A 26,147-nucleotide genomic window follows, 5' to 3' on the forward strand; every position below is an offset into this window, starting at 1 on the left:
TTGATCTATTACTACTGAAGAGAAAGCTCTCGCCGCTTGATCGGAACGGTTTGCTTTTTTCTTCTTTGGCAGCACCTTGTAAACTGCAAGTGGGACAAACAAAAATACACTATAAACATAAAATAGCAGAGGTGTTTGCAGCCCTGTGCTTGCGGCCCTATCCCACCTGCACACTTGCGGCACTCTGCAACATATACCGTTGATTACTGGGATAAATGTTTTTTTTACTTACTATTTGAACGCAGTTTTGGTGTTTGATGTTCAGTCGCTTGCTCCGTTGCTGTTTCGGACCCCTCCTCCACCATGGACGGTGCGGTGTCAGAAAAAGCAGACCTATCAAGTAGACTGCACTCTTCATCGCCATCTTCCGAAATCAAGAGCGGAGAAGTTGGGCAGCACGGTGACATTGCCATGGTGGACTGTGTGTCAGGTGGCTCCTGGCTACTCTCCATTGGTGGCTCCTGGCTACTCTCCATCTGGCTGGCCAACGAGGATGACAGTGCCACAGGATTAATCAGAGCTGTGTTGCCAAATGCCCTGCAGCATAGATCGTAATGGACCCACTCGACACGTGCGGCACCGCTTTTTTTCCTGTTCTGGTCACAGACAGACCTTGGTGAACTGCCTCTTTAGTGCTTTCAATTTGTTAAGCACTTGCTGGTGAGAGCGGTGTATCCCCCTAGACTCCAGCATCTGGGCAATATTTCTGTACAAGATTGCGTCTTTTACGGTACCAGTCACCTGGCACTTGATTTCCTCCTCTGCCCTAATGAGCAGCAGCTCCTTTACTTCAGCATCAGACCAATTGCTGGCAGCCATAATGAAGTTGTGCTGCGAGATGATTAGCAGTGTCCGCTGGGGCAGCCTGTGGTGCTGGCGGCAGAGAGGAAGGTGGCTGCTGGAGCAGCCTCTGATACAGCAGGGGAAAGTCAGCAGGACAGACATGCAGCACATGTGCACACAACGCTGTCCTCCGTGCTATGTGCCCAGTCTGCGGGGCTCTGAGTGATGACATCACTCACCAGCGCCCCAGCAGCACCAATCAGGGAAGATTTTTACATGCTCAGTCAAATAACCTGGTCAAGGAGCGTTTCCACTACCCTTGAATCCGGGTGCTAACCGGGTGCTACCCTGATCATGACCTGGGTAGGACTGCCGGGGAATCCAAACCGGGTTATTTGAAAGGGAGCATTTCCACTAGCAGAAAAACCCGGGTAGAAGCGCGTCCCCGCGGAGATTACCGGGTTATATCTTCTAGTGGAAAAGGGGTATTACTGTGCTGACCAGAGAGACGCAATAACCCTGGTTATGTATTACAGGGGCATCCTCTGAATCCGCGAGATTACTGTGGGTGGACGCCCCTTCACGAGGCCTGCAACCATGGTCACCTGGGTGAGTCCAAGTCTGATTATCAGGGGGTAATCTGTATAATATGTACAGTTGTGCCCATAAGGTTACACACCCCAGCAGCAGAATGTGTGATTGTCATGGGGTAATCTGTATAATATGTACAGTTGTGCCCATAAGGTTACATACCCCAGCAGCAGAATGTGTGATTGTCATGGGGTAATCTGTATAATATGTACAGTTGTGCCCATAAGGTTACACACCACAGCAGCAGAATGTGTGATTATCATGGGGTAATCTGTATGATATGTACAGTTGTGCCCATAAGGTTACACACCCCAGCAGCAGAATGTGTGATTATCAGGGGGTAATCTGTATGATATGTACAGTTGTGCCCATAAGGTTACACACCCCAGCGGCAGAATGTGTGATTGTCATGGGGTAATCTGTATGATATGTACAGTTGTGCCCATAAGGTTACACACCCCAGCGGCAGAATGTGTGATTGTCATGGGGTAATCTGTATAATATGTATAGTTGTGCCCATAAGGTTACACACCCCAGCAGCAGAATGTGTGATTGTCATGGGGTAATCTGTATGATATGTACAGTTGTGCCCATAAGGTTACATACCCCAGCAGCAGAATGTGTGATTATCATGGGGTAATCTGTATAATATGTACAGTTGTGCCCATAAGGTTACACACCCAGCAGCAGAATGTGTGATTGTCATGGGGTAATCTGTATAATATGTACAGTTGTGCCCGTAAGGTTACACACCCCAGCAGCAGAATGTGTGATTATCATGGGGTAATCTGTATGATATGTACAGTTGTGCCCATAAGGTTACATACCCCAGCAGCAGAATGTGTGATTATCATGGGGTAATCTGTATAATATGTACAGTTGTGCCCATAAGGTTACACACCCAGCAGCAGAATGTGTGATTGTCATGGGGTAATCTGTATAATATGTACAGTTGTGCCCGTAAGGTTACACACCCCAGCAGCAGAATGTGTGATTGTCATGGGGTAATCTGTATAATATGTACAGTTGTGCCCATAAGGTTACACACCCCAGCAGCAGAATGTGTGATTATCATGGGGTAATCTGTATAATATGTACAGTTGTGCCCATAAGGTTACATACCCCAGCAGCAGAATGTGTGATTATCATGGGGTAATCTGTATAATATGTACAGTTGTGCCCATAAGGTTACATACCCCAGCAGCAGAATGTGTGATTATCATGGGGTAATCTGTATGATATGTACAGTTGTGCCCATAAGGTTACATACCCCAGCAGCAGAATGTGTGATTGTCATGGGGTAATCTGTATGATATGTACAGTTGTGCCCATAAGGTTACACACCCCAGCAGCAGAATGTGTGATTATCATGGGGTAATCTGTATAATATGTACAGTTGTGCCCATAAGGTTACATACCCCAGCAGCAGAATGTGTGATTATCATGGGGTAATCTGTATAATATGTACAGTTGTGCCCATAAGGTTACATACCCCAGCAGCAGAATGTGTGATTATCATGGGGTAATCTGTATAATATGTACAGTTGTGCCCATAAGGTTACACACCCCAGCAGCAGTATGTGTTATTATCATGGGGTAATCTGTATAATATGTACAGTTGTGCCCGTAAGGTTACACACCCCAGCAGTAGAATGTGTGATTGTCATGGGGTAATCTGTATGATATGTACAGTTGTGCCCATAAGGTTACACACCCCAGCAGCAGAATGTGTTATTATCATGGGGTAATCTGTATAATATGTACAGTTGTGCCCATAAGGTTACACACCACAGCAGCAGAATGTGTGATTGTCATGGGGTAATCTGTATGATATGTACAGTTGTGCCCATAAGGTTACATACCCCAGCAGCAGAATGTGTGATTGTCATGGGGTAATCTGTATAATATGTACAGTTGTGCCCATAAGGTTACACACCACAGCAGCAGAATGTGTGATTATCATGGGGTAATCTGTATGATATGTACAGTTGTGCCCGTAAGGTTACACACCCCAGCAGCAGAATGTGTTATTATCATGGGGTAATCTGTATAATATGTACAGTTGTGCCCATAAGGTTACACACCACAGCAGCAGAATGTGTGATTGTCATGGGGTAATCTGTATGATATGTACAGTTGTGCCCATAAGGTTACATACCCCAGCAGCAGAATGTGTGATTGTCATGGGGTAATCTGTATAATATGTACAGTTGTGCCCATAAGGTTACACACCACAGCAGCAGAATGTGTGATTATCATGGGGTAATCTGTATGATATGTACAGTTGTGCCCATAAGGTTACACACCCCAGCAGCAGAATGTGTGATTATCAGGGGGTAATCTGTATGATATGTATAGTTGTGCCCATAAGGTTACATACCCCAGCAGCAGAATGTGTGATTATCATGGGGTAATCTGTATAATATGTACAGTTGTGCCCATAAGGTTACATACCCCAGCAGCAGAATGTGTGATTGTCATGGGGTAATCTGTATAATATGTACAGTGGTGCCCATAAGGTTACATACCCCAGCAGCAGAATGTGTGATTGTCATGGGGTAATCTGTATAATATGTACAGTTGTGCCCGTAAGGTTACATACCCCAGCAGCAGAATGTGTGATTGTCATGGGGTAATCTGTATAATATGTACAGTTGTGCCCGTAAGGTTACATACCCCAGCAGCAGAATGTGTGATTGTCATGGGGTAATCTGTATAATATGTACAGTTGTGCCCGTAAGGTTACATACCCCAGCAGCAGAATGTGTGATTGTCATGGGGTAATCTGTATAATATGTACAGTTGTGCCCGTAAGGTTACATACCCCAGCAGCAGAATGTGTGATTGTCATGGGGTAATCTGTATAATATGTACAGTTGTGCCCGTAAGATTACACACCCCAGCAGCAGAATGTGTGATTATCATGGGGTAATCTGTATAATATGTACAGTTGTGCCCATAAGGTTACATACCCCAGCAGCAGAATGTGTGATTATCATGGGGTAATCTGTATAATATGTACAGTTGTGCCCATAAGGTTACACACCCCAGCAGCAGAATGTGTGATTATCATGGGGTAATCTGTATAATATGTACAGTTGTGCCCGTAAGGTTACACACCCCAGCAGCAGAATGTGTGATTATCAGGGGGTAATCTGTATAATATGTATAGTTGTGCCCATAAGGTTACACACCCCAGCGGCAGAATGTGTGATTGTCATGGGGTAATCTGTATGATATGTACAGTTGTGCCCATAAGGTTACACACCCCAGCGGCAGAATGTGTGATTGTCATGGGGTAATCTGTATAATATGTATAGTTGTGCCCATAAGGTTACACACCCAGCAGCAGAATGTGTGATTGTCATGGGGTAATCTGTATAATATGTACAGTTGTGCCCGTAAGGTTACACACCCCAGCAGCAGAATGTGTGATTATCATGGGGTAATCTGTATAATATGTACAGTTGTGCCCATAAGGTTACATACCCCAGCAGCAGAATGTCTGATTATCATGGGGTAATCTGTATAATATGTACAGTTGTGCCCATAAGGTTACATACCCCAGCAGCAGAATGTGTGATTATCATGGGGTAATCTGTATAATATGTACAGTTGTGCCCATAAGGTTACATACCCCAGCAGCAGAATGTCTGATTATCATGGGGTAATCTGTATAATATGTACAGTTGTGCCCATAAGGTTACATACCCCAGCAGCAGAATGTGTGATTATCATGGGGTAATCTGTATAATATGTACAGTTGTGCCCATAAGGTTACACACCCCAGCAGCAGAATGTGTGATTATCATGGGGTAATCTGTATAATATGTACAGTTGTGCCCATAAGGTTACACACCCCAGCAGCAGAATGTGTGATTGTCATGGGGTAATCTGTATAATATGTACAGTTGTGCCCATAAGGTTACATACCCCAGCAGCAGAATGTGTGATTGTCATGGGGTAATCTGTATAATATGTACAGTTGTGCCCATAAGGTTACACACCACAGCAGCAGAATGTGTGATTATCATGGGGTAATCTGTATGATATGTACAGTTGTGCCCATAAGGTTACACACCCCAGCAGCAGAATGTGTGATTATCAGGGGGTAATCTGTATGATATGTACAGTTGTGCCCATAAGGTTACACACCCCAGCGGCAGAATGTGTGATTGTCATGGGGTAATCTGTATGATATGTACAGTTGTGCCCATAAGGTTACACACCCCAGCGGCAGAATGTGTGATTGTCATGGGGTAATCTGTATAATATGTATAGTTGTGCCCATAAGGTTACACACCCCAGCAGCAGAATGTGTGATTGTCATGGGGTAATCTGTATGATATGTACAGTTGTGCCCATAAGGTTACATACCCCAGCAGCAGAATGTGTGATTATCATGGGGTAATCTGTATAATATGTACAGTTGTGCCCATAAGGTTACACACCCAGCAGCAGAATGTGTGATTGTCATGGGGTAATCTGTATAATATGTACAGTTGTGCCCATAAGGTTACACACCCAGCAGCAGAATGTGTGATTGTCATGGGGTAATCTGTATAATATGTACAGTTGTGCCCGTAAGGTTACACACCCCAGCAGCAGAATGTGTGATTATCATGGGGTAATCTGTATGATATGTACAGTTGTGCCCATAAGGTTACATACCCCAGCAGCAGAATGTGTGATTATCATGGGGTAATCTGTATAATATGTACAGTTGTGCCCATAAGGTTACACACCCAGCAGCAGAATGTGTGATTGTCATGGGGTAATCTGTATAATATGTACAGTTGTGCCCGTAAGGTTACACACCCCAGCAGCAGAATGTGTGATTGTCATGGGGTAATCTGTATAATATGTACAGTTGTGCCCATAAGGTTACACACCCCAGCAGCAGAATGTGTGATTATCATGGGGTAATCTGTATAATATGTACAGTTGTGCCCATAAGGTTACATACCCCAGCAGCAGAATGTGTGATTATCATGGGGTAATCTGTATAATATGTACAGTTGTGCCCATAAGGTTACATACCCCAGCAGCAGAATGTGTGATTATCATGGGGTAATCTGTATGATATGTACAGTTGTGCCCATAAGGTTACATACCCCAGCAGCAGAATGTGTGATTGTCATGGGGTAATCTGTATGATATGTACAGTTGTGCCCATAAGGTTACACACCCCAGCAGCAGAATGTGTGATTATCATGGGGTAATCTGTATAATATGTACAGTTGTGCCCATAAGGTTACATACCCCAGCAGCAGAATGTGTGATTATCATGGGGTAATCTGTATAATATGTACAGTTGTGCCCATAAGGTTACATACCCCAGCAGCAGAATGTGTGATTATCATGGGGTAATCTGTATAATATGTACAGTTGTGCCCATAAGGTTACACACCCCAGCAGCAGTATGTGTTATTATCATGGGGTAATCTGTATAATATGTACAGTTGTGCCCGTAAGGTTACACACCCCAGCAGTAGAATGTGTGATTGTCATGGGGTAATCTGTATGATATGTACAGTTGTGCCCATAAGGTTACACACCCCAGCAGCAGAATGTGTTATTATCATGGGGTAATCTGTATAATATGTACAGTTGTGCCCATAAGGTTACACACCACAGCAGCAGAATGTGTGATTGTCATGGGGTAATCTGTATGATATGTACAGTTGTGCCCATAAGGTTACATACCCCAGCAGCAGAATGTGTGATTGTCATGGGGTAATCTGTATAATATGTACAGTTGTGCCCATAAGGTTACACACCACAGCAGCAGAATGTGTGATTATCATGGGGTAATCTGTATGATATGTACAGTTGTGCCCGTAAGGTTACACACCCCAGCAGCAGAATGTGTTATTATCATGGGGTAATCTGTATAATATGTACAGTTGTGCCCATAAGGTTACACACCACAGCAGCAGAATGTGTGATTGTCATGGGGTAATCTGTATGATATGTACAGTTGTGCCCATAAGGTTACATACCCCAGCAGCAGAATGTGTGATTGTCATGGGGTAATCTGTATAATATGTACAGTTGTGCCCATAAGGTTACACACCACAGCAGCAGAATGTGTGATTATCATGGGGTAATCTGTATGATATGTACAGTTGTGCCCATAAGGTTACACACCCCAGCAGCAGAATGTGTGATTATCAGGGGGTAATCTGTATGATATGTATAGTTGTGCCCATAAGGTTACATACCCCAGCAGCAGAATGTGTGATTATCATGGGGTAATCTGTATAATATGTACAGTTGTGCCCATAAGGTTACATACCCCAGCAGCAGAATGTGTGATTGTCATGGGGTAATCTGTATAATATGTACAGTGGTGCCCATAAGGTTACATACCCCAGCAGCAGAATGTGTGATTGTCATGGGGTAATCTGTATAATATGTACAGTTGTGCCCGTAAGGTTACATACCCCAGCAGCAGAATGTGTGATTGTCATGGGGTAATCTGTATAATATGTACAGTTGTGCCCGTAAGGTTACATACCCCAGCAGCAGAATGTGTGATTGTCATGGGGTAATCTGTATAATATGTACAGTTGTGCCCGTAAGGTTACATACCCCAGCAGCAGAATGTGTGATTGTCATGGGGTAATCTGTATAATATGTACAGTTGTGCCCGTAAGGTTACATACCCCAGCAGCAGAATGTGTGATTGTCATGGGGTAATCTGTATAATATGTACAGTTGTGCCCGTAAGATTACACACCCCAGCAGCAGAATGTGTGATTATCATGGGGTAATCTGTATAATATGTACAGTTGTGCCCATAAGGTTACATACCCCAGCAGCAGAATGTGTGATTATCATGGGGTAATCTGTATAATATGTACAGTTGTGCCCATAAGGTTACACACCCCAGCAGCAGAATGTGTGATTATCATGGGGTAATCTGTATAATATGTACAGTTGTGCCCGTAAGGTTACACACCCCAGCAGCAGAATGTGTGATTATCAGGGGGTAATCTGTATAATATGTATAGTTGTGCCCATAAGGTTACACACCCCAGCGGCAGAATGTGTGATTGTCATGGGGTAATCTGTATGATATGTACAGTTGTGCCCATAAGGTTACACACCCCAGCGGCAGAATGTGTGATTGTCATGGGGTAATCTGTATAATATGTATAGTTGTGCCCATAAGGTTACACACCCAGCAGCAGAATGTGTGATTGTCATGGGGTAATCTGTATAATATGTACAGTTGTGCCCGTAAGGTTACACACCCCAGCAGCAGAATGTGTGATTATCATGGGGTAATCTGTATAATATGTACAGTTGTGCCCATAAGGTTACATACCCCAGCAGCAGAATGTCTGATTATCATGGGGTAATCTGTATAATATGTACAGTTGTGCCCATAAGGTTACATACCCCAGCAGCAGAATGTGTGATTATCATGGGGTAATCTGTATAATATGTACAGTTGTGCCCATAAGGTTACATACCCCAGCAGCAGAATGTCTGATTATCATGGGGTAATCTGTATAATATGTACAGTTGTGCCCATAAGGTTACATACCCCAGCAGCAGAATGTGTGATTATCATGGGGTAATCTGTATAATATGTACAGTTGTGCCCATAAGGTTACACACCCCAGCAGCAGAATGTGTGATTATCATGGGGTAATCTGTATAATATGTACAGTTGTGCCCATAAGGTTACACACCCCAGCAGCAGAATGTGTGATTGTCATGGGGTAATCTGTATAATATGTACAGTTGTGCCCATAAGGTTACATACCCCAGCAGCAGAATGTGTGATTTGTCAGAGAATATGAAGGAAAACTCACACACTGTTCTGTCACTCGTGGTCAGTGGTTGGGTGACACCATGTATTGTTAAACAACTGCCGGAGAGGGGAGGCGGTTGGGGGTTAGCCTGCCGGGGGGGGGGGGGGGGGGGGCGGTTGGGGTTTAGCCTGCCGGAGAGGGAGGGGGGGGGGGGGGGGCGGTTGGGGGTTAGCCTGCGGGAGGGGGGGCGGTTGGGGGTTAGCCTGCGGGAGGGGGGCAGTTGGGGGTTAGGTAATCAGGGGGATGACAAGGGTTAAAATTACCCTTTTCCATGTTAACCATTTGCATTCTGACCTGGTGTTGACTAATTGTCTGTCTCTATACTGTGCAGACCCTCCTATGGGCTCCTGACCTCCTCCATTGGGGCCCTTCTCTTACCACTACTGTGTCCTCTGCAGATATTGTGCAGCTGCTGTTAGACCGCGGAGCCAACATCAATGACCCTGGGGGCCCGCTGTGTGAGGGGATCACGCCACTCCATGACGCACTCGCCAGTGGAAACTTTGACGTAGCCCAGCTGCTGATAAAGCGGGGGGCATCTGTTACCCAGAGGAACGCTAAGGTATGGGGCCTGTTACCCCGATGGTAGTACCTGGAGAAGGTTGTAACCATAGGTAACGATGTATGATGTCACACGTCCACAGGGCACGCCCCCTCTCGGCAGCCTGCATGAGTGGAGTCAGATGTACGGGAAGCACCTAGACCAGGAGACCAGGATGACGTGTAGAGAGACGGAGAAGCTGCTGCGCGATGCTTTGGCCGGGAAGGGTAAGACGTGAGCAGGCGCTGATCATACATCACGCGTGTAGTGACATTCTGACCTCCAGCACATGGATGTGGTCATACCTTCTGTCCACACAATACGTCATGCCCCTAATGAGTAGAGGACTATGTGGCAGATGTACTAAGCCTGGTGAAGAGATAACGTAGGTGATAACGCACCAGCCAATCAGCTCCTTACTGTCATTTTTTCAAACATAGCTGATTGGCTGGTGCATTATCACCTTCAACTTTGTCTCTTAACCAGGCTTAACCCCCATTGTGAGGGTCACACAGGGCAGTGAGCCTGGCGGGACTGCCATGGGGTGAGACAGGGACTGTGTAAGGATTGACAGTTCTGTAAAAGTCCCACTCTGTGTCTACATGAGCCCTGTGCAGCTGCCAGTCACCCCCCACCCTCCCCCACTGATACCCTATATGTGGTCAGCACGCACACCATACATATATCACTGCACATGTTACATCTGCCCCCTGCAGTGCAGCAGCCAGTCAGCCCCCACCCTTCCCCACTGATACCCTAGATGTGGTCAGCACGCACACCATACATATATCACTGCACATGTTACATCTGCCCCCTGCAGTGCAGCAGCCAGTCAGCCCCCACCCTCCCCCACTGATACCCTAGATGTGGTCAGCACGCACACCATACATATATCACTGCACATGTTACATCTGCCCCCTGCAGTGCAGCAGCCAGGCACCCCCCACCCTCCCCCACTGATACCCTAGATGTGGTCAGCACGCACACCATACATATATCACTGCACAAGTTACATCTGCCCCCTGCAGTGCAGCAGCCAGTCAGTCCCTCCCCCACTGATACCCTAGATGTGGTCAGCACGCACACCATACATATATCACTGCACATGTTACATCTGCCCCCTGCAGTGCAGCAGCCACTCACCCCCCACCCTCCCCCACTGATACCCTAGATCTGGTCAGCACGCACACCATACATATATCACTGCACATGTTACATCTGCCCCCTGCAGTGCAGCAGCCAGTCAGTCCCTTCCCCACTGATACCCTAGATGTGGTCAGCACGCGCACCATACATATATCACTGCACATGTTACATCTGCCCCCTGCAGTGCAGCAGCCACTCACCCCCCACCCTCCCCCACTGATACCCTAGATCTGGTCAGCACGCACACCATACATATATCACTGCACATGTTACATCTGCCCCCTGCAGTGCAGCAGCCAGTCAGCCCCTCCCCCACTGATACCCTAGATGTGGTCAGCACGCACACCATACATATATCACTGCACATGTTACATCTGCCCCCTGCAGTGCAGCAGCCAGTCACCCCCCACCCTCCCCCACTGATACCCTAGATGTGGTCAGCACGCACACCATACATATATCACTGCACAAGTTACATCTGCCCCCTGCAGTGCAGCAGCCAGTCAGCCCCCACCCTCCCCCACTGATACCCTAGATGTGGTCAGCACGCACACCATACATATATCACTGCACAAGTTACATCTGCCCCCTGCAGTGCAGCAGCCAGTAAGTCCCTCCCCCACTGATACCCTAGATGTGGTCAGCACGCACACCATACATATATCACTGCACATGTTACATCTGCCCCCTGCAGTGCAGCAGCCACTCACCCCCCACCCTCCCCCACTGATACCCTAGATCTGGTCAGCACGCACACCATACATATATCACTGCACATGTTACATCTGCCCCCTGCAGTGCAGCAGCCAGTCAGCCCCCACCCTCCCCCACTGATACCCTAGATGTGGTCAGCACGCACACCATACATATATCACTGCACAAGTTACATCTGCCCCCTGCAGTGCAGCAGCCAGTCAGTCCCTCCCCCACTGATACCCTAGATGTGGTCAGCACGCACACCATACATATATCACTGCACATGTTACATCTGCCCCCTGCAGTGCAGCAGCCACTCACCCCCCACCCTCCCCCACTGATACCCTAGATCTGGTCAGCACGCACACCATACATATATCACTGCACATGTTACATCTGCCCCCTGCAGTGCAGCAGCCAGTCAGTCCCTTCCCCACTGATACCCTAGATGTGGTCAGCACGCGCACCATACATATATCACTGCACATGTTACATCTGCCCCCTGCAGTGCAGCAGCCACTCACCCCCCACCCTCCCCCACTGATACCCTAGATCTGGTCAGCACGCACACCATACATATATCACTGCACATGTTACATCTGCCCCCTGCAGTGCAGCAGCCAGTCAGCCCCTCCCCCACTGATACCCTAGATGTGGTCAGCACGCACACCATACATATATCACTGCACATGTTACATCTGCCCCCTGCAGTGCAGCAGCCAGTCACCCCCCACCCTCCCCCACTGATACCCTAGATGTGGTCAGCACGCACACCATACATATATCACTGCACAAGTTACATCTGCCCCCTGCAGTGCAGCAGCCAGTCAGCCCCTCCCCCACTGATACCCTGGATGTGGTCAGCACGCACACCATACATATATCACTGCACATGTTACATCTGCCCCCTGCAGTGCAGCAGCCAGTCAGCCCCTCCCCCACTGATACCCTAGATGTGGTCAGCACGCACACCATACATATATCACTGCACATGTTACATCTGCCCCCTGCAGTGCAGCAGCCAGTCACCCCCCACCCTCCCCCACTGATACCCTGGATGTGGTCAGCACGCACACCATACATATATCACTGCACATGTTACATCTGCCCCCTGCAGTGCAGCAGCCAGTCACCCCCCACCCTCCCCCACTGATACCCTAGATGTGGTCAGCACGCACACCATACATATATCACTGCACATGTTACATCTGCCCCCTGCAGTGCAGCAGCCAGTCAGCCCCTCCCCCACTGATACCCTAGATGTGGTCAGCACGCACACCATACATATATCACTGCACATGTTACATCTGCCCCCTGCAGTGCAGCAGCCAGTCAGCCCCTCCCCCACTGATACCCTAGATGTGGTCAGCACGCACACCATACATATATCACTGCACATGTTACATCTGCCCCCTGCAGTGCAGCAGCCAGTCACCCCCCACCCTCCCCCACTGATACCCTAGATGAGGTCAGCACGCACACCATACATATATCACTGCACATGTTACATCTGCCCCCTGCAGTGCAGCAGCCAGTCAGCCCCTCCCCCACTGATACCCTAGATGTGGTCAGCACAAACACCATACATATATCACTGCATGGAAGTACACATACACAAACCTAACTCTCTGCACATGTTACATCTGCCCCCTGCAGTGCAGCATGGTGTTACCCAGGTGCTCGGTTACTGGCTGCTTCTGCATGAAGCCACACATGCTGGGCAGTGTTATTCTCACACTGCAATGTAGCTCTAAGCTCGGACATGTCCCTCCCACACCTATCTCTCTGCACATGTTACATCTGCCCCCCTGCAGTGCAGCATGGTGTTTCCCAGATGCACAAATACTGGCTCCATTTTGCGAGTAATCCTGAGTAAATGTCATGTGTTATCCATCCAGTTGCTCCCGCTCCCCAGGCGAATGACGGCCTTCAGGACAATGACATATTTGATGCAGAGGGCTCCCAGCCGCCCAGGGCAGTCCCTCTTCATTCCTCCAGGAAGCAGCGGGAGGTATCCCAGCGCCAGAAGGACAAGTCGGGGGCAGAGCGATTCACTTCAATGCCCAGAAATCTGCAGGGGTTAAGTTTGGAAGAAGAGGATGAGGACGATCATTTTGTTCTTCATCGGTCTCCACCGCTTCGGACCAGCACCCAAATCAGTCATGAGGGATCTGTACATGAGGACAACCCTGAACAGCTTCTGACGCCTCTGAAACCGGTGAAAAAGAGGCCGCGGCTAAGAGCTCCGCATTCACCGTTGGGTTCCGAGGCTGCTATAACGGACATGTCTGATCTGGTGGCTCACACGAGACTGGACGAGGGTGGCATGGAAGCGTACCAGAAAGCAATGCATGGTTTGGGTAGCGCAAAATCGCGCCTAATTACTCAGTCATTGGCACAGCCAGAGAGCACGTATGATGACACGGTGCCCAGAGGGGCGCTGGTTCCCTCAGAGGAATATCTGGGTGATGACTGGCTGGAAGATGACTTAGAGGAATCGCGTCTGAGGAAACGAGGCCGCCAGTCCCCCGCCGACATTGAAGAGGTGGAAGAGACCGAGGACGAGCTGTCTGAGGAACTGTGGAGAGAGAGGCGGGCTCCTCGCACCACGCCACTGTCCCGGAAACGTTCCCGTCAGACCAAGCTTACGCAGATTGTAGACCGTGCTGTGGTAGGGCGTACAAAGAGTGGCGGCCAGAGCAACCTGGGCATCCCGCGTGTAATGGAGAGAGCACCGAATAATACCATGGACGGCGGACGGGCCAATCTCTCCGCTATATCTCAGGTTAGTCATTTGGAGGTGATCTCTACAGGAAGGCTGTACGGATGGGAGAGATTTGGGGGAGGGGGGGTCCCTACACATGAGCCGCAAACCTGAGCGCTGAGCCCTTTATTACTAGAGCGTGGATATAGCGATGTTCAGGGGGACGTTTCCGCTACCATATAAGGGTTCTCCATGGTATAACTTATTCCCTGTTCTCTAGACTCCGACCGTGACTATGAACACCGCGCTGCCTCCACCAATTAGAGTGCGCGTCCGAGTTCAAGATAACATCTTCCTTATCCCGATCCCCCACAGGTAGGCGTTGGATCCATGTGATCACAATGTGATTGATCTGTGCTATCCACCATTATGTATTTATATAAATATGTGCTGCTTATGGACAGGTCTTGTTGCTGTATGTGGACAGAAGGTGGGTGGGTCCGGTATGTGGAGAGGAGGAGGATGGTAGGTTCGGCATATGGAGGGACAGTGCATGGATTTGGTACATGGAGGGCAGGTGGGTCCGGTATGTGGAGAGTAGGAGGGTGGTAGGTTCGGCATATGGAGGGACAGTGCATGGATTTGGTACATGGAGGGCAGGTGGGTCCGGTATGTGGAGAGTAGGAGGGTGGTAGGTTCGGCATATGGAGGGACAGTGCATGGTATTTGGTACATGGAGGGCAGGTGGGTCCGGTATGTGGAGAGGAGGAGGGTGGTAGGTTCGGCATATGGAGGGACAGTGCATGGATTTGGTACATGGAGGGCAGGTGGGTCCGGTATGTGGAGAGGAGGAGGGTGGTAGGTTCGGCATATGGAGGGACAGTGCATGGATTTGGTACATGGAGGGCAGGTGGGTTCAGTATGTGGAGAGAAGGTGGGTGGGTTTGGTACATTAAGGGACAGTGGGTGGGAGGTTTGGTACGTGGAGGGAAGGTTGGTGGTAGGTCCGGCATGTGGAGGGAAGGTGGGATGGGTTTGATATGTAGAGGAAAGGTGGAGAGAAGGTGGGTGGTTGGTTCGGCATGTGGAGAGAAGGTGGGTGGTTGGTTCGGCATGTGGAGGAAAGGTGGGTGGGTGGTTGGTTCGGCATGTGGAGGAAAGGTGGGTGGTTGGTTCGGCATGTGGAGGAAAGGTGGGTGGGTGGTTGGTTCGGCATGTGGAGGAAAGGTGGGTGGTTGGTTCGGCATGTGGAGGAAAGGTGGGCGGTTGGTTCGGCATGTGGAGGAAAGGTGGGTGGTTGGTTCGGCATGTGGAGGTATGGTGGGTGGATTTGGTATGTAGAGGAAAGGTGGAGAGAAGGTAGGTGGTAGGTTCTGCTTGTGGGTGGTAGGTCCGGCATGTGGAGGTATGGTGGGTGGATTTTGTATGTGGAGGTATGGTGGGTGGATTTGGTATGAAGAGGAAAGGTGGTGAGAAGGTGGGTGGTAGGACCGGCATGTGGAGGGAAGGTGGGTGGTAGGACCGGCATGTGGAGGGAAGGTGGGTGGTAGGACCGGCATGTGGAGGGAAGGTGGGTGGTAGGACCGGCATGTGGAGGGAAGGTGGGTGGATTTTGTATGTGGAGGTATGGTGGGTGGATTTGGTATGTAGAGGAAAGGTGGTGAGAAGGTAGGTGGAAGGTTCGGCATGTGGAGGGAAGGTGGGTGGTAGGTCCGGCATGTGGAGGGAAGGTGGGTGGGTGTGGTATGTTGACGGACGTTTGGTGGATAGTGTATGTGGAGGGATGGTGGCTGGGTGGATTTTCTACATGGAGAGATGGTCAGTGGTAGGTTCAGCATGTTAAGGGACATTGGCTCAATTTGGTACGTGGAGGGAAGATGCACTAGTTTGGTACATGGAGGGACGGTGGGTTGGTTTGGTGGCTGTGATGATTGTTCTCCTCCATCCAGTGACGCAGACACCAGAGATATCTCCTGGCTGGCCGACCAGGCCTCTCAGCGCTATTACCAGAGCTGTGGCCTGCTTCCTCACCTTACTCTGAAGAAAGAAGGAGCCCTGTTGGCCCCGCAGGACCTAATTCTCCATGTCCTGCAGAGCAATGAGGAGGTCAGTTTGCCTAATGGTCTCCATAGCCCATGAACCTGCTCTCCTCCCGGCGATAACCAGATTAGTTTTAGCTGCTGTGTTTTCTCTTTAGGTTCTGGCTGAGGTCACCTCCTGGGACCTGCCGCCTCTGACTGATCGGTACAAGAAGGCCTGCCAAAGCCTAGCCGTAGGTAAGAGTGCCTCTAATGTATAGATTGTGCAGGAGCTCTGTCTGTTCTCCTGTGACCCTATGTCTGCTTTGTAGAGGAGAACCGCTTGGTGCTGAAGGCCCTGGAGCAGCAGGAGATGAGCCCCTGCATATCCTTGTGCCGCCTGGCCCTGAAAGCACCAGACCTCTGTCCGATAATACGAGCTCTGAAGCTCCAGTCCTCTCTGCGCCAGCTGCATCTGAGTGGCAACCTGCTTGGGGATCTTCAGGTGGAAGAGCTGCTGGGGATGCTGGGCACAATGCCCAACTTAACACACCTCAATCTATCATGCAACCAGTTGACCCATGAGGGCATCAGGAAGCTTGTTCCAGCCCCCGGCACACCTGACCATAAAGCCTTTGAGGTGAGAATGTGAATGAGGACGTGGTCTGACCTAGTTCTGCTGCTTACACCAAGACTAATGGTCTTCTGTTACCCTAGAATCTGGAGGAACTGGACCTGAGCATGAACCCACTGGGGGATGGGTTATCACAACCTCTGGCTTCCCTGCTCCATCACTGCCCTGTGCTGAGCACCCTGAACCTGCAGGCCTGTCAGCTCTCCAGCAAGTTCATGCAGCAGCATCGCCTCCTACTGGCCGAGGCCTTCAGAGGTCAGGTCATACATGGTGACAGAATGTTCCCCCTCCTGTAACCCAATGTTCCCTACTCCTCCATCTCCCCCCCCCCCCCCCTACTACCTGTAACATAATGCTTCTGACTCCGCCCTCTCCCCCTACTACCTGTAACATATTGCTTCCGACTCCTCCCTCTCCCCTACCTGTAACATAATGTTCCCGACTCCTCCCTACTACCTGTAACATAATGTTCCCGACTCCTCCCTACTACCTGTAACATAATGCTTCCGACACCTCCCTCTTCCATTACTTTCTGTAATGTAATGTCCTCCACTCCTCCCTCTCCCCCCTACTTCCTGTAATGTAATGTTCCTGACTCCTCCCTCTCCCGATACTTTCTGTAACCTAAGGATCCAGACTACTTCCTGTAACATAATATTCCCAACTCCTCCCTCTCCCCCTTGTAGTGTAATGTTCACGACTCCTCCCTCTCCCCCTAATTCCTGTATCGTAATGTTTCCTACTCCTCCCTCTCCCATTACTTCCTGTAATGTTTCCTACTCCTCCCTCTCCCATTACTTCCTGTAATGTTTCCTACTCCTCCCTCTCCTCTACTTCCTGTAACCTAATGTTCCTGACTCCTCCCTCTCCCCCTACTTCCTGTAATGTAATGTTTCAGACTCCTCCCTCTCCCCCTACTTCCTGTAATGTAATGTCCCCGACTCCTCCCTCTCCCCCTAGCTCCTGTAATGTAATGTTCCTGACTCCTCCCTCTCCCCCTACTTCCTGTAATGTAATGTTTCAGACTCCTCCCTCTCCCCCTACTTCCTGTAATGTAATGTCCCCGACTCCTCCCTCTCCCCCAAGCTCCTGTAATGTAATGTTCCTGACTCCTCCCTCTCCCCCTACTTCCTGTAATGTAATGTCCCCGACTCCTCCCTCTCCCCCTAGCTCCTGTAATGTAATGTTCCTGACTCCTCCCTCTCCCCCTACTTCCTGTAATGTAATGTTTCAGACTCCTCCCTCTCCCCCTAGCTCCTGTAATGTAATGTTCCTGACTCCTCCCTCTCCCCCTACTTCCTGTAATGTAATGTTTCAGACTCCTCCCTCTCCCCCTACTTCCTGTAATGTAATGTCCTCAACTCCTCCCTCTCCCCCTAGCACCTGTAATGTAATGTTCCTGACTCCTCCCTCTCCCCCTACTTCCTGTAACAGAATCTTCCAGACTCCTTCCTCTCTAGTTAGTTAGCTTAGGGTCTCCCCGGCGTCCATAGCTCTGTCCCTGTCGTCCATGGCAAGCCTAGTGAGCGTCCTCCCGTTCATACCCCCACTATCCACATCGGCGTGTAGTTGATTTTATAAAGTGTGGCGAGCGCAGCGAGGTAAGCAGACGCGGAATAAATGTGAAGTAATCCGCATCCCCTCGCTGTGCTCGCCACGCTTCAGGTTCGGTGGCTCGCTGCGCTTGCCATACTTTATAAAATCAACTCCACGTGGATAGTGGGGAATGAACAAGTCGGGATGACGCTTAACGCGGCCGCTCGCCACGCTCCAGTCAAGGACAGGGACGCTGACTCTGCCCGCAGGAACACTATGCTACTTCTGACTGACTACGCTATCTACGTTGGCCGCGCGAACACTACACTGATTCTGACAGCGCCTCTACGCTAACTGCGTAACGGGCGCCGCGCTAATACACAAGTACCGAATATACACAGGGCCATAGTGTGAATAGAAACCATGACCTCAGTACTGGGCCATTCCATTTCAGCCAGGGGTGTCCACCACCCATCTCAGATCTTTCCGGATTTGTTTTATTGAAGAGCTGACAATTCGTTTATTAAATATTGATTTTACAATTTATAAAATAATTTCCTAGTTGTGGCTTCTTCAGCTTATTAGAAGTATCTCGGGAGGTGATTAAGGAGTCCCCCGCGTATATTACAGGCCCGCGTTGCTGGTGTGGTACATACGGCTCAGGTGCTGACATTCGCAGGGCGGTGCGATGGACCCTGGACAGACGTCCATTCCTTCTCTAGTCACGATCACCAGATGTCTTCTCAGCTCCTGGCTATATGTTCTGGATGTGGATTATGTAGTCTGGGTATATAGTGCCCTCCCCAGGGTATAGCTGGGGCACATCCCACTGTAATGGCTGCCATGGACTATTTCCATGTCTGGCTGTAGCTGGGTTACTATTGGGGCCTCCACCTGTGAGGCCGGACACTTGCTAGGTTAGACTGAGGAGCTGCCGCCATGACGGAGTCTCACCGTGATTATGGGGTTACCGGAGAACTAATGTATGATACTCCTCAGGTGCCGTTCACTTGAAGAACCTCTCTATTTCCCATAATTCTTTGGGCTCGACTGGGGTAGAGCTCCTACTGAAGACTCTTCCTCATGAGACAATCTCACGGTTGGACCTTCGATCAGTGACCGCAGGGGACACTTTGATCATGGAGCCTCTCATTAGATACCTGTCTCAGGTGAGTAATTCCAGCATGGACTGCAGAGGCTGAATGTGGCCCAGCGGTCATACCAGGCACTTCAGGTGATGATGCGCCTCTTCCCTTGGTCTCCGCAGGATGGCTGCAGCTTATCGCACCTGGCGCTTTCCTCCAACAACCTAACCGATGAGTCTGTTCGGGAGCTGGCCAGGTAACGTCCCCCCGTCTGTGCGGGGCGCGGGCTCAGGTAACATCCCCCCGTCTGTGCGGGGGCCCGGGCTCAGGTAATGTCCCCCGTCTGTGCGGGGCCCGGGTTAAGGTAACGTCCCCCGTCTGTGCAGGGCCCGGGCTCAGGTAACGTCCCCCGTCTGTGCTGGGCCCGGGCTCAGGTAACGTCCCCCGTCTGTGCTGGGCCCGGGCTCAGGTAACGTCCCCCGTCTGTGCTGGGCGCGGGCTCAGGTAACGTCCCCCGTCTGTGCGGGGCGCGGGCTCAGGTAACGTCCCTCGTCTGTGCTGGGCGCGGGCTCAGGTAACGTCCCCCCGTCTGTGCGGGGCCCGGGCTCAGGTAACGTCCCCCGTCTGTGCGGGGCCCGGGCTCAGGTAACGTCTCCCGTCTGTGTGGGGGCCCGGGCTCAGGTAACGTCCCCCGTCTGGGCGGGGGCCCGGGCTCAGGTAACGTCCCCCGTCTGGGCGGGGGCCCGGGCTCAGGTAACGTCCCCCGTCTGGGCGGGGGCCCGGGCTCAGGTAACGTCCCCCGTCTGGGCGGGGGCCCGGGCTCAGGTAACGTCCCCCGTCTGGGCGGGGGCCCGGGCTCAGGTAACGTCCCCCGTCTGGGCGGGGGCCCGGGCTCAGGTAACGTCCCCCCACCTGTGCGCGGCCCGGGCTCAGGTAACTTCCCCCGTCTGTGCGCGGCCCGGGCTCAGGTAACGTCCCCCATCTGTGCGGGGCCCGGGCTCAGGTAACGTCCCCCGTCTGTGCGCGGTCTGGGCTCAGGTAACGTCCCCCGTCTGTGCGCGGTCCGGGCTCAGGTAACTTCCCCCGTCTGTGCGCGGCCCGGGCTCAGGTAACGTCCCCCGTCTGTGCGGGGCCCGGGCTCAGGTAACGTCCCCCGTCTGTGCGGGGCCCGGGCTCAGGTAACGTCCCCCGTCTGTGCGCGGTCCGGGCTCAGGTAACTTCCCCCGTCTGTGCGCGGCCCGGGCTCAGGTAACGTCCCCCGTCTGTGCGGGGCCCGGGCTCAGGTAACGTCCCCCGTCTGTGCGGGGCCCGGGCTCAGGTAACGTCCCCCGTCTGTGCGCGGTCCGGGCTCAGGTAACTTCCCCCGTCTGTGCGCGGCCCGGGCTCAGGTAACGTCCCCCGTCTGTGCGGGGCCCGGGCTCAGGTAACGTCCCCCGTCTGTGCGGGGCCCGGGCTCAGGTAACGTCCCCCGTCTGTGCGTGGTCCGGGCTCAGGTAACTTCCCCCGTCTGTGCGTGGCCCGGGCTCAGGTAACGTCCCCTCTCCTGCCTCACTGTAGCTAATCTCCATGTCTGTCTAATACTGACCATTCCCCCTCAGGTGTCTCCCAGTCTGTTCCTCTCTGACCTCTCTTGATCTGTCTGGAAATCCCAAAGTGGGGACTAATGGACTGGAATGTCTGCTGAACGGAATTTGGGAGAGAAACTGTGAAATGGGAGAACTCAACCTCACAGGTAACCACTGTCTGGGGCCACTGCGTCATGTTGGGGTATAGGAGGAGATCGTCGGGGTATGAGTGGGGCGGGCAGCCGGGGCAGGAGGTTACACAGGGAGTGGGCAGGTGATGGGCAGTGACTAAGGGCATTATATGTGAGGGGTATGAGTGGGACGGGCAGGAGGTTACACAGGGAGCGGGCAGGTGATGGGCAGTGACTAAGGGCATTATATGTAACGGGTATGAGTGGGACGGGCAGGAGGTTACACAGGGAGCGGGCAGGTGATGGGCAGTGACTAAGGGCATTATATGTGAGGGGTATGAGTGGGACGGGCAGGAGGTTACACAGGGAGCGGGTAGGTGCCGGGCAGTGACTAAGGGCATTATATGTGAGGGGTATGAGTGGGACGGGCAGGAGGTTACACAGGGAGCGGGCAGTGACTAAGGGCATTATATGTAACGGGTATGAGTGGGACGGGCAGGAGGTTACACAGGGAGCGGGCAGGTGCCGGGCAGTGACTAAGGGCATTATATGTGAAGGGTATGAGTGGGACGGGCAGGAGGTTACACAGGGAGCGGGCAGGTGATGGGCAGTGACTAAGGGCATTATATGTAACGGGTATGAGTGGGACGGGCAGGAGGTTACACAGGGAGCGGGCAGGTGATGGGCAGTGACTAAGGGCATTATATGTGAAGGGTATGAGTGGGACGGGCAGCCGGGGCAGGAGGTTACACAGGGAGCGGGCAGTGACTAAGGGCATTATATGTGAAGGGTATGAGTGGGATGGGCAGGAGGTTACACAGGGAGCGGGCAGGTGCCGGGCAGTGACTAAGGGCATTATATGTGAGGGGTATGAGTGGGAGGGGCAGGAGGTTACACAGGGAGCGGGCAGGTGCCGGGCAGTGACCAAGGGCATTATATGTGAAGGGTATGAGTGGGACGGGCAGGAGGTTACACAGGTAGCGGGCAGGTGATGGGCAGTGACTAAGGGCATTATATGTAAAGGGTAGGAGTGGGACGGGCAGGAGGTTACACAGGGAGCGGGCAGGTGATGGGCAGTGACTAAGGGCATTATATGTGAGGGGTATGAGTGGGACGGGCAGGAGGTTACACAGGGAGCAGGCAGGTGCCGGGCAGTGACTAAGGGCATTATATGTGAAGGGTATGAGTGGGACGGGCAGGAGGTTACACAGGGAGCGGGCAGGTGATGGGCAGTGACTAAGGGCATTATATGTGAGGGGTATGAGTGGGACGGGCAGCAGGTTACACAGGGAGCGGGCAGGTGCCGGGCAGTGACTAAGGGCATTATATGTGAAGGGTTTGAGTGGGACGGGCAGGAGGTTACACAGGGAGCGGGCAGGTGATGGGCAGTGACTAAGGGCATTATATGTGAGGGGTATGAGTGGAACGGGCAGGAGGTTACACAGGGAGCGGGCAGGTGCCGGGCAGTGACTAAGGGCATTATATGTGAGGGGTATGAGTGGGACGGGCAGGAGGTTACACAGGGAGCGGGCAGTGACTAAGGGCATTATATGTGAAGGGTATGAGTGGGACGGGCAGGAGGTTACACAGGGAGCGGGCAGGTGACGGGCAGTGACTAAGGGCATTATATGTGAAGGGTATGAGTGGGAGGGGCAGGAGGTTACACAGGGAGCGGGCAGGTGATGGGCAGTGACTAAGGGCATTATATGTGACGGGTATGAGTGGGAGGGGCAGGAGGTTACACAGGGAGCGGGCAGGTGATGGGCAGTGACTAAGGGCATTATATGTAACGGGTATGAGTGGGACGGGCAGGAGGTTACACAGGGAGCGGGCAGGTGCCGGGCAGTGACTAAGGGCATTATATGTGAGGGGTATGAGTGGGAGGGGCAGGAGGTTACACATGGAGCGGGCAGGTGCCGGGCAGTGACTAAGGGCATTATATGTGAAGGGTATGAGTGGGACGGGCAGGAGGTTACACAGGGAGCGGGCAGGTGATGGGCAGTGACTAAGGGCATTATATGTGACGGGCAGGAGGTTACACAGGGAGCGGGCAGGTGCCGGGCATTATATGTAAAGGGTATGAGTGGGACGGGCAGGAGGTTACACAGGGAGCGGGCAGTGACTAAGGGCATTATATGTGAAGGGTATGAGTGGGACGGGCAGGAGGTTACACAGGGAGCGGGCAGGTGATGGGCAGTGACTAAGGGCATTATATGTAAAGGGTATGAGTGGGACGGGCAGGAGGTTACACAGGGAGCGGGCATTATATGTGAAGGGTATGAGTGGGGCGGGCAGGAGGTTACACAGGGAGCGGGCAGTGACTAAGGGCATTATATGTGAAGGGTATGAGTGGGACGGGCAGGAGGTTACACAGGGAGCGGGCAGGTGATGGGCAGTGACTAAGGGCATTATATGTGAGGGGTAGGAGTGGGACGGGCAGGAGGTTACACAGGGAGCGGGCAGGTGCCAGGCAGTGACTAAGGGCATTATATGAAACGGGTAGGAGTGGGACGGGCAGGAGGTTACACAGGGAGCGGGCAGGTGCCAGGCAGTGACTAAGGGCATTATATGTAACGGGTATGAGTGGGACGGGCAGGAGGTTACACAGGGAGCGGGCAGGTGCCGGGCAGTGACTAAGGGCATTATATGTGAGGGGTATGAGTGGGAGGGGCAGGAGGTTACACATGGAGTGGGCAGGTGATGGGCAGTGACTAAGGGCATTATATGTGAGGGGTATGAGTGGGACGGGCAGGAGGTTACACAGGGAGCGGGCAGGTGACGGGCAGTGACTAAGGGCATTATATGTGAAGGGTAGGAGTGGGACGGGCAGGAGGTTACACATGGAGTGGGCAGGTGATGGGCAGTGACTAAGGGCATTATATGTGAGGGGTATGAGTGGGAGGGGCAGGAGGTTACACATGGAGTGGGCAGGTGATGGGCAGTCACTAAGGGCATTATATGTGAAGGGTAGGAGTGGGACGGGCAGGAGGTTACACAGGGAGCGGGCAGGCTAAGGGCATTATATATGAGGAGCCCAGAAAGTGGCAGTAGTCACAGTGGGAGAGGATAGGGATAACGGTCGGTGTGGCATCACATGTGAAGATTCCATACAATGACACCGAGGTGGGAGCGGTAGGACTAGAGGCAGCCTCCATTGGTGTTAGTACCAGTTTCATCCTATGTGGTAGCCTTAAGTGATGTTCTTCTCCTATCCCCCACCAGGGGGCAGCACAGACTGTGTACTGATTCTACTTGTTCCTCCTGACAGGCTGCAGTATACAAGGACCACTCGACAACGCCTCCATGGATGTGGTCTCCTCCCTCCTGCGGGAGCTCCGGCTGGGCTCCCACAGCTTCTCCAAGAAGGACAGAGAGGCCCTAGCACAGGCCTGGCCTGCCGACTCGGTGGTGTTGTGTCGGCAGCACCGACTGTTCCTAAAGAGACTGACCTGAGGCTGTATGGATGTGGGATGAGATCTGCGGGGCTGGAACTACCCGTAGTACCCGTGTTTTACCACCAGGGGGGCGGTGACAACAGACTGGGGAGGGGGGGGTTGTCATGACGGCTGACCGTGGGCATGTGCTGGAGGCGGTGGATCTGGAAGGTTCTGTAAAGAAATCCTTCTGCTGGATGATAAATAACCCAGAGACCCTTTTGTCCTTCGGGGCGTCCGCCAACTATGGGACATGGCGTCTTCATCACAGGACCATGTGTCCAGTTACTGATATGGTTCCATCACTCACCCAACGGCCTGGACTCTCTGTGGCCCCTGTCTGTGTCTCCCTCCTCCGACCCCCATCTGGTCACGTGCTGCTACTCCCTGTGACTGGTGTGGGGGGGCTCCGTGTACCAGTGTTACCACTGCGGGCTGGAGCTGTACCCGTTCCCAGTAACCCCCTGGATCCATGCCACCAGTGTGCCCAGTGAGGGCTGGAGCTGCATCCATTTCCAGTAACCCCCTGGATCCCTGCCACCAGTGTGCCCAGTGAGGGCTGGAGCTGTACCCGTTCCCAGTACCCCCTGGATCCATGCCACCAGTGAGGGCTGGAGCTGCACCTGTTCCCAGTAACCCCCTGGATCCCTGCCACCAGTGTGCCCAGTGAGGGCTGGAGCTGTACCCGTTCCCAGTAACCCCCTAGATCCATGCCACCAGTGAGGGCTGGAGCTGCACCCGTTCCCAGTAACCCCCTGGATCCCTGCCACCAGTGTGCCCAGTGAGGGCTGGAGCTGTTCCCGTTCCCAGTAACCCCCTGGATCCCTGCCACCAGTGTGCCCAGTGAGGGCTGGAGCTGCATCCGTTCCCAGTAACCCCCTGGATCCCTGCCACCAGTGTGCCCAGTGAGGGCAGGAGCTGCATCCGTTCCCAGTAACCCCCTGGATCCCTGCCGCCAGTGAGGGCTGGAGGCTCCAGATCAATGTCCATAATTGTCATGTTTTTAATCCTCCTATCCCAGTCCTGGTGATTTGTTTTATCTGATATTTATGTGCAGCTGCTCTGTGATGCGGGTGTGTGGAGTATACGCTATATTTATGTATTTATGTGTTGTGCGTCTCTGTAATAAAGGGATCTTCTCATGTAAGATCTGTTCTGCAATAATTCCAGGTGCTGGAGTCCGTGTCATGTATGGAGGCCCCCGTAGGAATGCATCGTAGGGCGCCGGAGCTGGGAATGCATCGTAGGGCGCCGGAGCTGGGAATGCTGCGTAGGGCGCCGGAGCTGGGAATGCTGCGTAGGGCGCCGGAGCTGGGAATGCTGCGTAGGGCGCCGGAGCTGGGAATGCCGCGTAGGGCGCCGGAGCTGGGAATGCCGCGTACGGCGCCGGAGCTGGGAATGCCGCGTAGGGTGGGCTACTCATGAAGTACAAATAATGAGCAAGAGTTTAGTAGCGC

The 26,147-nt window shown here is 52.1% G+C and overlaps 1 protein-coding gene across 1 annotated transcript in view; it reads left to right on the forward strand.

Annotated features, from left to right (window-relative positions):
• TONSL (tonsoku like, DNA repair protein) overlaps positions 1–25,854 on the forward strand; it is a 51,437-nt gene extending 25,583 nt beyond the window's left edge. The window contains exons 6-18 of the mRNA XM_083145265.1: positions 1,320–1,392; positions 9,599–9,762; positions 9,845–9,968; positions 13,482–14,368; positions 14,568–14,662; positions 16,237–16,393; positions 16,485–16,563; positions 16,638–16,945; positions 17,023–17,194; positions 19,475–19,644; positions 19,743–19,816; positions 21,159–21,292; positions 24,525–25,854. Of these exons, the coding sequence (XP_083001391.1) occupies positions 1,320–1,392; positions 9,599–9,762; positions 9,845–9,968; positions 13,482–14,368; positions 14,568–14,662; positions 16,237–16,393; positions 16,485–16,563; positions 16,638–16,945; positions 17,023–17,194; positions 19,475–19,644; positions 19,743–19,816; positions 21,159–21,292; positions 24,525–24,709 (2,622 nt within the window). The 3' untranslated portion in view covers positions 24,710–25,854. The remainder of the gene's footprint in view (positions 1–1,319; positions 1,393–9,598; positions 9,763–9,844; positions 9,969–13,481; positions 14,369–14,567; positions 14,663–16,236; positions 16,394–16,484; positions 16,564–16,637; positions 16,946–17,022; positions 17,195–19,474; positions 19,645–19,742; positions 19,817–21,158; positions 21,293–24,524) is intronic.
• Positions 25,855–26,147: the final 293 nt, after the last annotated feature.

The sequence above is a fragment of the Crinia signifera genome, chromosome 5, assembly GCF_055691185.1.
Source record: "Crinia signifera chromosome 5, ASM5569118v1, whole genome shotgun sequence".
Taxonomy (NCBI): domain Eukaryota; kingdom Metazoa; phylum Chordata; class Amphibia; order Anura; family Myobatrachidae; genus Crinia; species Crinia signifera.